The sequence below is a fragment of the Amphiura filiformis genome, chromosome 15 (assembly GCF_039555335.1).
Source record: "Amphiura filiformis chromosome 15, Afil_fr2py, whole genome shotgun sequence".
Classification (NCBI taxonomy): Eukaryota; Metazoa; Echinodermata; class Ophiuroidea; order Amphilepidida; family Amphiuridae; genus Amphiura; species Amphiura filiformis.
The window spans coordinates 7,156,082-7,168,075 of NC_092642.1; the positions used below are offsets into that span (position 1 = coordinate 7,156,082).

At 38.3% G+C, this 11,994-nt stretch overlaps 1 protein-coding gene across 1 annotated transcript in view; it reads left to right on the top strand.

Moving 5' to 3' along the window:
- The window catches only part of LOC140172090 (EGF-like repeat and discoidin I-like domain-containing protein 3), a 29,718-nt gene extending 18,166 nt beyond the window's left edge, over positions 1-11,552 (top strand). Inside the window, exons 6-9 of the mRNA XM_072195438.1 lie at positions 3,102-3,475; positions 7,739-7,883; positions 10,503-10,589; positions 11,428-11,552. Coding sequence (XP_072051539.1) covers positions 3,102-3,475; positions 7,739-7,883; positions 10,503-10,589; positions 11,428-11,552 — 731 coding nt within the window. The remainder of the gene's footprint in view (positions 1-3,101; positions 3,476-7,738; positions 7,884-10,502; positions 10,590-11,427) is intronic.
- Positions 11,553-11,994: the final 442 nt, after the last annotated feature.

Here is an 11,994-nt window from a genome sequence, read left to right on the forward strand (position 1 = left end):
AAATCGTAGCGATCAACAACAGCTGTTCAACGATCATCACATCAACAGTAGCATTGAGAAATATAGCTGATAGCTATCTAAACATCTGCACGTAAGTGTGTTTTACTTGGACTAGTATTACGAAAAAATATACAGTTGGCCCCCGTTTTCTGATCCACATTGCTTCTCTAATCCATCTGGTTTGCTTGCATGAGTCTTTGTCGATTACTTTAGCTGCCTCCCAATCAATGACATGGTTTTGTTGTGATACATGGTCTGTGATGGCGGACTTGTTAATTTCATCGACCGACTCCTTTCGAACAGCGCGTGTGAATTTCCTCCCTGTTTTCTTTTCAGATTCTTTTAAATGTTCTTTCAGTCTTACCCCGAAGGGTCTGCCGGTTTCCCCAATGTACGACTTCTTGCAGTTTTTGCATGGTATTTCATAAACACAATCGCAAGTTTTGGTGGCTTCTATTTTGTCTTTGGGGTTCACAAGGGTTTTTTTATAGCGTATTGTGTGGTCTCATCGCAGTCTGGATGTTATGCTTTTTAAACACTCGTTGCAGTCTTTCAGACACACCTTGGACATATGGTATCACTACCATGCCCTTACTACTTTCTGTGTTCTTGTCCTTTGCTTTCTTATTCGCTTTGGTCTTATCTCTGATCTGATGTTCTACCTTTTCAATCGTCCAGTTAGGATATCCACATTGATTTAGCGCATGTTTGATATGTTCCTCCTCCTGTTGTTTATCCTCCTCTTCCGTTACAATCGCGCATGATGCACTTATGGTCCACGGCAAGCCCGATTCGACCTTTGTGGCATTAAACCCAGTTAACAGGACATTAATCCAGTAAATCGATTCAGTAAAGCAAATAAGCTCATGCATTCGATCACTAACGGCAACCAGCTTCGATCGATTACCCCAGCTGCAGCGTGTGTAAACTCTAATTTGCATAGAGGCTGTACGTGAAATTATTGATTGGCTCCAAACAAAGGATTTGAACCGGTGCACCGTAATCATGGCGCAGTGCAGTCCATTCAATCACATGTTGTCATCAACCTATTTGATCGCAGTGCATTGTTATGTGTGTGAGACGAACTGTCGCGGTTGATTGCAATCAAACAAACGATGTCGTATCAGAGAAGATGAGAAAAGAGGAGATCGCTCGAACATATAATCCGATTACCCACAGTTATCCTCCATTCACTTTTCTTTGTTTGGGGTACTTAAAACGCCACTTGAAACTTCCTTTGTGGTAATCTGTTCATCCGCCACACACTCGACTGATTCGATAGTTTTCTTAGTGGAGAAAATATTCCACACACGGAAGTACATCGTTAAATTCCCAATTTCGCAGTCAAATCATGTTTTTTTTCTTTAAAAAAAATAATACTAACCAGGGTGACCATGATTTTTAAACGAGTGAAAAAGCATTATATGTATCGCAACTCACAGTAAAAAATCAAATATTTTGTTAAGTTATGGAAAGTCAAGCATAATTAATGTTCTAGTAAAATTAATATAAGGTCAAAGGAAAAGAAATTTAAATGAAGAGCATTTGAATATTTCCGGCTGTTTACGGAAACTTAAAACAAGTGTAATCAGTAGTTCAAACTCGTGTCAGTTTCTCCATATACTCCCGTTTTGTGTCCAAACGTGTCCAAAAATGCTATTTGGATCCAAAATGAGGGTCTTTTTCACAGGGATCTCGGGTCAAACTTAGCAGCCGGTCATGCCAAACAATACAGAAATTATATTTCGCGGTCATCTGACGTAACAAATTGATATCCGGGCATGCGCCGTTTAGAGCTAGACAGTCGTGACTCGCAAAGCCACTTATCGTATTAGTTGATCAATCGGATTAGATCATTGTTTCCATCAATAGGCGGATGCACACATTATTTATTTGATGTGGGGAGCGAGCGACCTCCTCTTTTATCATCTTCTCTGGTCGTATGTATTACTTTGTTCCGTGATGAAAATCGTGATGTTTTATTCAATCACTCTCGAAAAATGTATTTCTTTTGTAGGCCTATTACTTTGTTTCGTGATGAAAATCGTGATGTTTTATTTCATCACTCACGAAAAATTGATTTCTTATGTATTACTTTGTTTCGTGATGAAAACCGTGATGTATTATTTCATCATCACGCTCTAAAACAAACTATTTCTTATGCATTATATTTGTTTTGTGATGAAAATCGTGAAAAAATCTTATTAAAACAGTATGTTGTTTAGAAAAAATGTAGACAGTGATGATGATGATGATGATGATGATGATGATGATGATGATGATGATGATGATGATGATGATGATGATGATGATGATGTCTCCAAAAGTGTCCCGGTTTTTTTTTCTTGCCCTAAATCGTGCGTATCTATTAATAAGGCACTTCAATAATCAATAATCAGTCCCGCGACGGCCTCCACTAACTAGCTACTAACTTGGGTTATGGGCGCTGATTTTCATGTTCACTGTCACTTACTCATCAGCGAAGTACGACCCTTTGTCAATCACCTACAGTACCCAATTTCGGCATACTATATAAGAAACTCATCATGATGATCGAACAGAGAGTACTTTAAATGTAGCTTGTGTGGCATTCTTCAGAAGTGAGCGGTCCGTTTACCAAAATTTTCGGTCAAATCTCCATTCAATTAACACGGGAGTTGGCTAGCTGTGCCTTGCCCTCACTCACTATTTTACCAAAGTACCAAATTTCTGAACATCTAACCTAGCTGTAATTTTAGGTCATGTTAGAGAAATATATTTGCTAGAAGTTTTTGAGAGTACTTTTAATATTTGGTTATTTTTCATTGTGCAGGATTAAATAGTGCATCTATTAAAAAAATTACCCCAATATTGTTCAGTTTGGAAATTGTGATTATTTTTCCAAGTGTAAGGATACTTTATTGGCGCAGTATATATGGCATAATTGAAGCCAAGTTAAGGGACTTTTCTTGGACACTTTGTATTTGGACAATTGATTAAATACAGTTTCAGTTGATTTCAGTCTATGCTTCGGCAATGGTGGACGAACATTTGGCTCTGTATAAAAGCCGTTGAAGCCCCGGCACATGTTACAATTATTGCTTCAATTGTGTATCTTTTAGAAGCTGCTTGCCAAGAACCTCTCGGTTTAGAGGATGGTCGTATACTTGACAGTCAACTCAATGCTTCCACCGTATGGAACGACAACCACGGACCTAGCAATGCTCGTCTGAATCGACCTGCACAGTTTATTAGAAACACTGCTACCATGACCACTGGAGCGTGGAGTGTTGGTGAAAAATACAATGACACTAATCAATGGATTCAAGTAGATCTAGGCGTCTCAACAATGGTTACCGGGGTGTTGACTCAAGGAAGGGCTTCAAACGTCAATGACGATTGTTGTCCACAGTGGGTGACAAAATTTAAAGTTCAGTACAGCAATGATGGTAGCTATTGGGAGTTTGTGCAGTCAGCAAACAATCAGAGCGCTATGGTGAGTTTTTAGGTTAATTTCATTTGAAGAACTGCGCACCTTTCATATTAGAATTTTGGCAGCATTTATTTATTCCCGACTTTGGGCCTGCGCGTTAAGTATAGACAAGGATTATTAAATCAGGATGTGACACTTCGTAATTTGCATGTGTCCAATTCATATGTTAATAGCATATTGTTATTAAAATGATGGTCTGACCTGGCTAGAGGGCGTTAATATAATAGACGTTTGATCAAGGGACAGAGTAGTTTCCGTTAATTGTATCGGCTACCGAACGAAACATAATTATTATCAGAGAAGATGTAATAAAGAGGAGGTTGATCAAGCTATCCTCAAACAAAATATGTGTGAGACCGTTACACTCAAAGTAAATGATGAATCACCCTATTTAGCTGCTTAACAATAGAATACCACAATAGGGTTTGAACCCGGGATGGGTGTGATACACAAGTTGCAGCTAACTGCTTTTAGGGATAGGTCAGTGTGTGCATGTCATCATGCTATACACAGCATGCATGCAGACCCTGTCATCTTGTCAGATTTCAGATAAAATATGACTGAAGTTCTATGGCAAATTATAATTTTTGCTACTTGTTGCCACTTTCAGACTCTATTATTTAAGATAAAGAATGTTATCAATTATCAGAATATCTTTATTAGGTTGGCAGGAAATGACAGGAAAATATATAAAATAATAAAATAGAAATGATCAACAATCATCACCTCTCTAAAAAATCCTAAAAATTTCTTCTTTAGAAATTTATATATTTACAAAAACGGTGGATTTGGGGGACATTTTACAGCACTCGATTTCTTTCTTGTATTACCCACATGTGGTATCCCATCCAAGCAGCAGGTCCTTAACACACACGTTTCATACTTTTTAACAAATTCTTTATAGAAACATGGGAAATATTTTCAATTCTGAAGTGAAAATTGGTCAACCATGGGCGGTCACACACATAACATCATAGGATATTTCAAGTGGATGTCTAACTACTTGAGAATAAAGGACTATGAATAGATGCGACAGGATTACCTACGGGATTATCTCAAGGATATAATTCCGTTGACCCTCCTCTTTATTACATCTTCTCTGTTATTATGCACATTCCGACCAGACTAGCTTTGCCAAGCAGAGTAGGCCATGACGCGTAGGCCTATGTGCCGAACGTACATTTTAACAAAAACAATATTATTTGAAGTTTTAATTTTTTTAAAATTACCCTATTTTACTAAATTACCATGTAAATTAACCGGTAATTTACCGACTCACAACACTGACATAAATACAAGTTTTAGTATTATTTAATAATATTATTTCCTCTATCGTTTGATGTACAATGGTACAGGTTTGGGGGGGGGGGAGGCAAAATAGTTTTGTACTTTTAAATATTAAAATATGAGGGTGGGGGTCATAACAGTTCTAGGTCCATTAACTTGTGAGACCGGGGGTCAACAAAGTTTTTGGTTCACGAAGAGGGGATGGGGGGTTAAAAATTTGTAACACGAAAAAATATATTGTCACCCCACCAAAGTATTTCTGAACACTCCCTAAACTTAGTTGATTTGTCAGCAAAGTTATTTTTCAGTGAGTTTTGCTTTTATTCTGTGTTAAATTATGGCAAACGGAAACAATCAAAATATGATGTAGCTAGGAAACAAATACTATAATCGCTCCTGGGTGTCACCACCCATGCATACTTTTTAATGTAGGCCTACCGGTAGGGGCCTATTGCCAATCACAAAGTTTGAAATTGTAATTGTTTAATGTAGGCTACCCCCTAACAGAATACGTTTATAGGCACGCTGGCGAAGTGACGTACTTAAATCGGATTAACTACCATAACAATAGATGAATACAATTTTGACTATATCGCTCGCACTCACGTTCATCCAGTAGGACCTACCGATGCATTGAACCATAGATGTCAAAGAAATGCTAATCACTTGCACCTGTAAGATTAGTCTCTAAAGAACGGTATTGTATTCAATCTATTATACAAAGAGCTTTTAAATAGAAATAGAGTCGCAATAGATTATATAATCTTTTGTTCGTTTGATGCCGATTAGAAGTTGCGACAGGCTATTCATAAAAGTGGTACCATTGTTTCGAATAAAGGGTTCCGCCATTAAATTGGTCACTGATCCGGCATCATATTAACGCTCTACACATCAGGCGAGTATCAATAAGTGACCACACTACAGTCATGTGTAAGGGCAGTCATGTGTAAAGTGGTACCATTGTACTCACCTATCCCAAATGTGTGCTTGTGTGGGTCTGAAATCTATAAGGAGGCTTTAGCTGTCGATGCAATTATCTTTACCACCCACCTGACGTTAGGCGTTTCATTTAAATAAATTGAATGCTTTTGCTGATCGATTACACATTAGAATGTATGAAGGCTGCCATTTCCACATATCTATATTACACTATAATAGTAATCGCTATACGTATACATGTAAGTATAAGTATAGGCCTATAAAGGTTGTGTTTAAGAAATGTCCATTTAATTTTATTTTAAGAAGGAGATTGGTATGGAAATAGTGGCGTACCCAAAGAGGGGAGGGGTTGGGGAGGGCAGATTCACCTCTGTTAAGTCTTGGGAGGGAGGAGGGAGGAAGAGGGAGGAGAGGATATGGAGAATGAGATAGGGCTGGAGGAAGGGAGAAATAAAAAGATATAATAAAGACAAGTAGATAAATAGAAATATAAGGAAAATGATGGGAATGAGAGAGTGAGGGTGAGAGGGGACAATGAGAGCGAGGGAGTGATAAAGTGTAGGCCTAGGAAAGAATAAGTACAGAGAAGGTAATAGAAAGGAATGATGAATACATTTAATAATAATTATTAGCCCTATATAATAACTAAACACATAACAGCACTGGGCAGCCATTCGATGATGTCAATGCCTTTATTCGTTACGTAATTAAAACGCCCAGTCAGATGTATTTCACACCTACCAAACACAACTCACCCAATTTCTCAAACTGGACGTTGAATGTACACTCTCATGAATATTGATTGGCAACAATTTCCAATATGTCAGCGCTCTAATCGGAAACAATAGAACAATAGACCCTGCAGAGCGTTGCTATTATATGATTGAAGACAGGTGTACAGACGGCTTGACGTGAGCCTATGATTTTTTTTCTGGGGTCTTGTGGTGTACGCTGGTTATCATCGATGTTGAAGTGCCTATAATAGTGCAATGTAAGAAAATGAGCCAATAGACGTGATGAATAAAGATCGGATTTTTGGATTATTAGTGGCGGTATACAATTAAATGTCAAAATTACGGTGCTATTCTACTTTTCAACACTAATTCATACTGGCAGGCTACACCAATAAGTGTATTAGTGCAGATTGATATTTTTCGGGATACTTTTCCACAGGGAAGAAGCACATGGCAAAAACTATTGCCGCGGGTGCCATTTTGGAAGGTCACGTGAAGTGTCAAATGATTTTTTGACTTCAAATACTCATTGTATTTCATATCTTATGCTTGTCGTATATTTCCTTTCTATTATCGATAGTTAGTTTCAATTTCGACATTACTATATCAACAAGACATTCCCTTATCAAATTAAAAGACTTTCTTGCAGAAACAAATCACTGTGGCCTGATGGGATCATAGTAGTTGACCCACTTCCGCCCGGTCTAACCTTGCTTGGGGCGCTTTTTACTATCTTCAACAGGTTCGATTCGCTAAACTTACGACACCTTTATGTGGTGACCTCAATCACATGGGCTGAGTAAGAGTTGATGTGAATTATTCATAACCGATCGATACCTTGCCTCACTTTGTTGAGAGCAAGCCAACAAAATTTGCCATAGGTTTGCGTGGCTAAACAAAAGCCGTGAATTTAGTGTCACCCCCCTGGTATAGACGTAATAAGACTAGATGTGGACAAGCAGTGGTGGCGGAAGCATTACAATTTGTGGTGACCATATTCTGCGGCAGTTTTATTGGGATATTTGCGTCCGAAGACTATTTCAGCCCACAATGAAGTTGAATTTTGGTATTTTATTGGCAATTTGACCATATTTCGGCCCGGGATTGTGGCCCAAGACACGGTGTTTTGAGCTTAAAAGGAAAATGCACAGGGCAATTATTGCTTTAATTTTTATTATATTAAGATTTTAGGGGGATGTCCCCCTTATGGGGGCACGAGTCCCCTCCGTCCACCCACCACTTCCGTCGCCTATGTGGACAAACCATCAATTTTCTTATTGATATTGAAGTCCTATTCCTAACACAGATATTTGATGGAAATACCGATCAAGATACGGTTATCACCAATCCTTTCCCTACTCCAGTCAGTGCGTCTTACATCCGAATACTCCCTACCGAGTGGAACCAATGGATCAGCTTGCGTTTTGAAGTCGTTGGTTGTCAACTGCAAGGTAAAGAATCAAAGCTCCCGCAGTCGGTTTGATGCCAGAAAGAGAGAGAGAGAGGGAGACAGACAGAGACAGAGAGAGACAGATAAACAAATTTTAATCTTTACCTATAGTAGCCAGCGCCTATTGATTCTTTTCAAAGAGGCTGATAGGTGGAAATAATGCATTGATACCACATATTGTATTGTGAACCACTGCGCTAGTCAGAATCTGTGAACCAATGCGCTACTCCGAATCTATGAAACACTGTGCTAGTTTGAACATGGATTCGGACTAGCGCAGACAGGGTCTAATTCTGCATAAAACCGGGCAACGTTATTTCTATAGATCTGCTGCGCATTCAAATTGCATTGTATTGCATCGTAATTTCATTTGTGTCTATGCTAATTATGTTTACACAACATGAACTCACGTGTTTTCAAGCAAATTTGCCGATAATAGGTGATCAAAAGCGATCGGAATGTTACAAAAGTACAGATCGCATTCAGCTTACTTCATATGAGATGATCTTTAAAAAAATACGGCATAATTTGTCTTGGTGTTTGCGGAATGACATGCAGTAAAATATTAATACGTTGGGGCAATTCATGATTGACAACTAACAATAGGCGTGTCCTTCGTATCCTCCACTGTCAATTTCTTATCCACTCACTAATCCTCACAAAAGCTTTGTGTTGATTACGTAATGTGTGAGGCAAATTGCAATAAGTACAATGAAATAATGAGTAGGGCGGGCTCCGAGGCGGGTTTCTTCTTCATCTTACGTAACAGTATTGTTCTCCAAAAAACCCGGAAGCTTGTCGTTTGGAGCTCTAGCTGAAATACAGCAAGATAATGTAAGATAGTAAATGTAAACCTGTATTTTAGCTAGAGTATCTCGAGCTAGACTAGCGCAGTGTTTTTCGGTTTAAGACTAGCGCCGTGTCGGACTGAATAAGTGCTTTTAGATTTTGACTTGCGGAGTGTTTTTCAGAATTGTAGTAAAAACACTGCTGTCCGACAATTCTAACTAGTGTGTTTTTCAGAAATAAATTTAGGACTAGCGCAGTGTCGGACTGGGTTTTCATTTTCGGAGCAGCCCATGCTTTTTTCGGACTACCGCAGTGTTTTTCATTTTCGGACTGACGCAACCCTAAGTATAGGGAATTTTTGTGTAGTCGGACTAGCGGCGTGTCGTACTGACCGGTGCACCCCGGTGTACACAGTAAAACAAATTTGCCCTGTTGGACTACTTTTACCCCCTGTATGATTACCCTATTCTTCCCATCGCAATTTATTTTTTCCATAAATAATGTAGATCGTAAAGGTTTTTAGCCTTACAAATTAGGCAAACTGGCTAATTTATAATAGATAGTTTAAGATGCAAAATGTCGCGTCTATACGTAGACTTGCGCTACAATTATGTAGATTGTGCGCATTTCAAGCCAGTTTGCCGGCCTCTCAAGTTCAAGTTCAAAATAAATAGGTGCCTAGATTTAATCACAGTTGACGCCCCAGGAAAATTCAAGAACACAGATATACCTAATAACAAGTATAGCTTGCGAATAAGGTCGTATCTGAGACAATACCAATGTGTGCTCCTTTGGGATCACACAATTACACTAACATGTTTAACTCAGTCATATAGAATTCACCCTTCAATGAAAATAACATCTTTAATTGTTCACATAATATACCATATATCATATTAAGAGTTAGTGACGTGCTGCATACGCTGGGCATATAGAGAGTAACCCATAAACAACCAAATGTCAGGCAATAAACGTCTTGGTCACAGTAAGCCATAAACAACCAAATGTCAGCCAATCTTTATTCACTTACCTGAGTTTTAAATCCAATAGTATTTACCCCCCCCCATCTTACCCTTTTTGGAGAAGAAGTATTTTGAATGTGTTTGGGTACTAACCAGCCATGACCCCTTGAAAACTTTTATAAACCCCAAATGTTTCGACACTCCATAAATACTGGCTAATAGGAATGTATGGACCTGTACTTTGCGTCACTGGGTTATTATGTTATTTGTGGCACTACACCCCCCACACACACACAAAGAATTTTGAATTGTGACCCCTGTGTAAACTTTAACCCCTGGAATTCGCTAAATACCATGGGTGTCCACTGGTCATCCGTTCGATTCATACTTATTCTATACACCTCATACCTTAAAGGTGCATTCAGTGATTTGCTCATATTTGCTCACATTTTGGTACCTTTGTTATTGTCATAGATGTGCTAACATAGCCTGTTCCGCCGAAAGCCGCGTGTTTAAGATAAAATGAGGCATTTTACACTAATCTGCAATTTATGTACTGACAGTATATACATTAGCTACATATTTGAATGGGCTTCAACTTTGTCAATACTGCAATTTTCTTTGTTTTAGTTTTTTTTTTTTTTTGCAAAATTTTGCATTTCAAAAAACCAAATGACAATTTGAATGACTTATCCTTCATTTTTTTTTGGCAATTTTTAAAACATTTTAATTTTTTACAGTTGCGCTGGTATCACGGAATGGAATAGTAAAAACTATTAGTCATACACAACTTAAAAGTCACATTTACAATTACTGTGCTGATCCTAACTTACTCCTTTCATTTACTTCAATGATCATTTCTTCAACAGTGAGTACTGTAAGCGATGAACCTACAGATGAAGCAACGACAATTGGTCCAATGACAACTGAAAGTAAGACACAAACAAATGTTACAGGTATGATTGCTTGATTCATTAATTGTCATTATTTCGATAAAATGGGTTTTTTATGTATTCGATTCTTTTACTTGTTAAAGCTTGTTCTACAGTACCTAACCTTATTGCTGGGAATAATCTGTCTGTTGTTGTACGTATTCTAAATGGGCAGTATACTACAAGTATTACCTGATAACATTATCATGATTATTGTTCGAACTTTTACCCAATGACCTTCTTTGTTGATGCCAAATTCCTCAATTGAGAGACCTCTAATTTCGAATTACCATGATTACTGACCTCACATCCCTGTCACCTCCAGACCCTCCACAGCCAAGAGAAACATCTTTCATCATCATCATCATCATCATCAGCCGTATTCATCCCACTGCAGGACGAAAGCCTCCCCCAAGTTGGCACCAAAGTTTCCTGTCATTTGCTTTTGCCATCCACCTGATCCCCATGAAACTTGCTATCTCATCCCTCCATCTGACTTTCTGTCTGCCTTGGTGTCTTGAGCCCAGCCAAGGCCTCCATTCTGTGACATTCTTTGTCCATCTATTATATGTTGATCTTGCAAGATGGCCAGCCCAATGCCACTTCTTCATCTTTATTGTGTGGATTATGTCTGTAACTTCTGTTTGGCTCCTGATCCATGCCACTGTTTTCCTGTCCCTTTTGGTGTAGCCCAGCATACACCTTTCCATGCTATGCTCACATACACATAATAAAAAGAAGAAGTAGCAGTCCTTGTAATCAAAGTAATAATAATGTTCCGTGGGTGTTCGAATCTTTGTTTAATAATACCTCTTCAGTCGAGTTAACAAAAGTTCTATACACATTTTCATGTTCATTTCAGCAAGTAGCGCTTCAACAGAGACGGCTGAGATAACATATAGACCTACAATTAGCACAACCCATAGCCCGTCCGCAACAACAGAAAGCATGGATCAACTAGATCAGGATCTACAAAACTATCTGTAAGTATAACAACAAATTGAAATTTGTTTCCCCTTTATGTTTAACGAGTGAGAAATTCCACCTACTCTTTATAATATAAATAAAATCTGCCAATTAAGGAGGGAGCCTGGAGGGGTGTATGGTTGTAATATAATTAGTCGGTGACGGGGGTGTGTATAGTGCACTAAGTGCAGATGTGTGAGTGTACAGGCTGAGTCAAAAAGAAGTTAACTCATGTTTGAGGGGCTGTAACTCGAGATCTGTAAGGAATCTGCTAAATATGAAAATTAATTAAAAGCAAAAGTTGTCTTTTCAACAATAAATCCTGTTAGCACTTTGCTGATTCGTCGAAATTGAAATGGATTAAAATCAATCAGCCGTGTGCAACTACTAAAATGAGTGGTTGTATTCAAATGAGTATAACTTTAGTTTGCTGTGAGTGGTATTGTTATTTTTAGCAGATTCC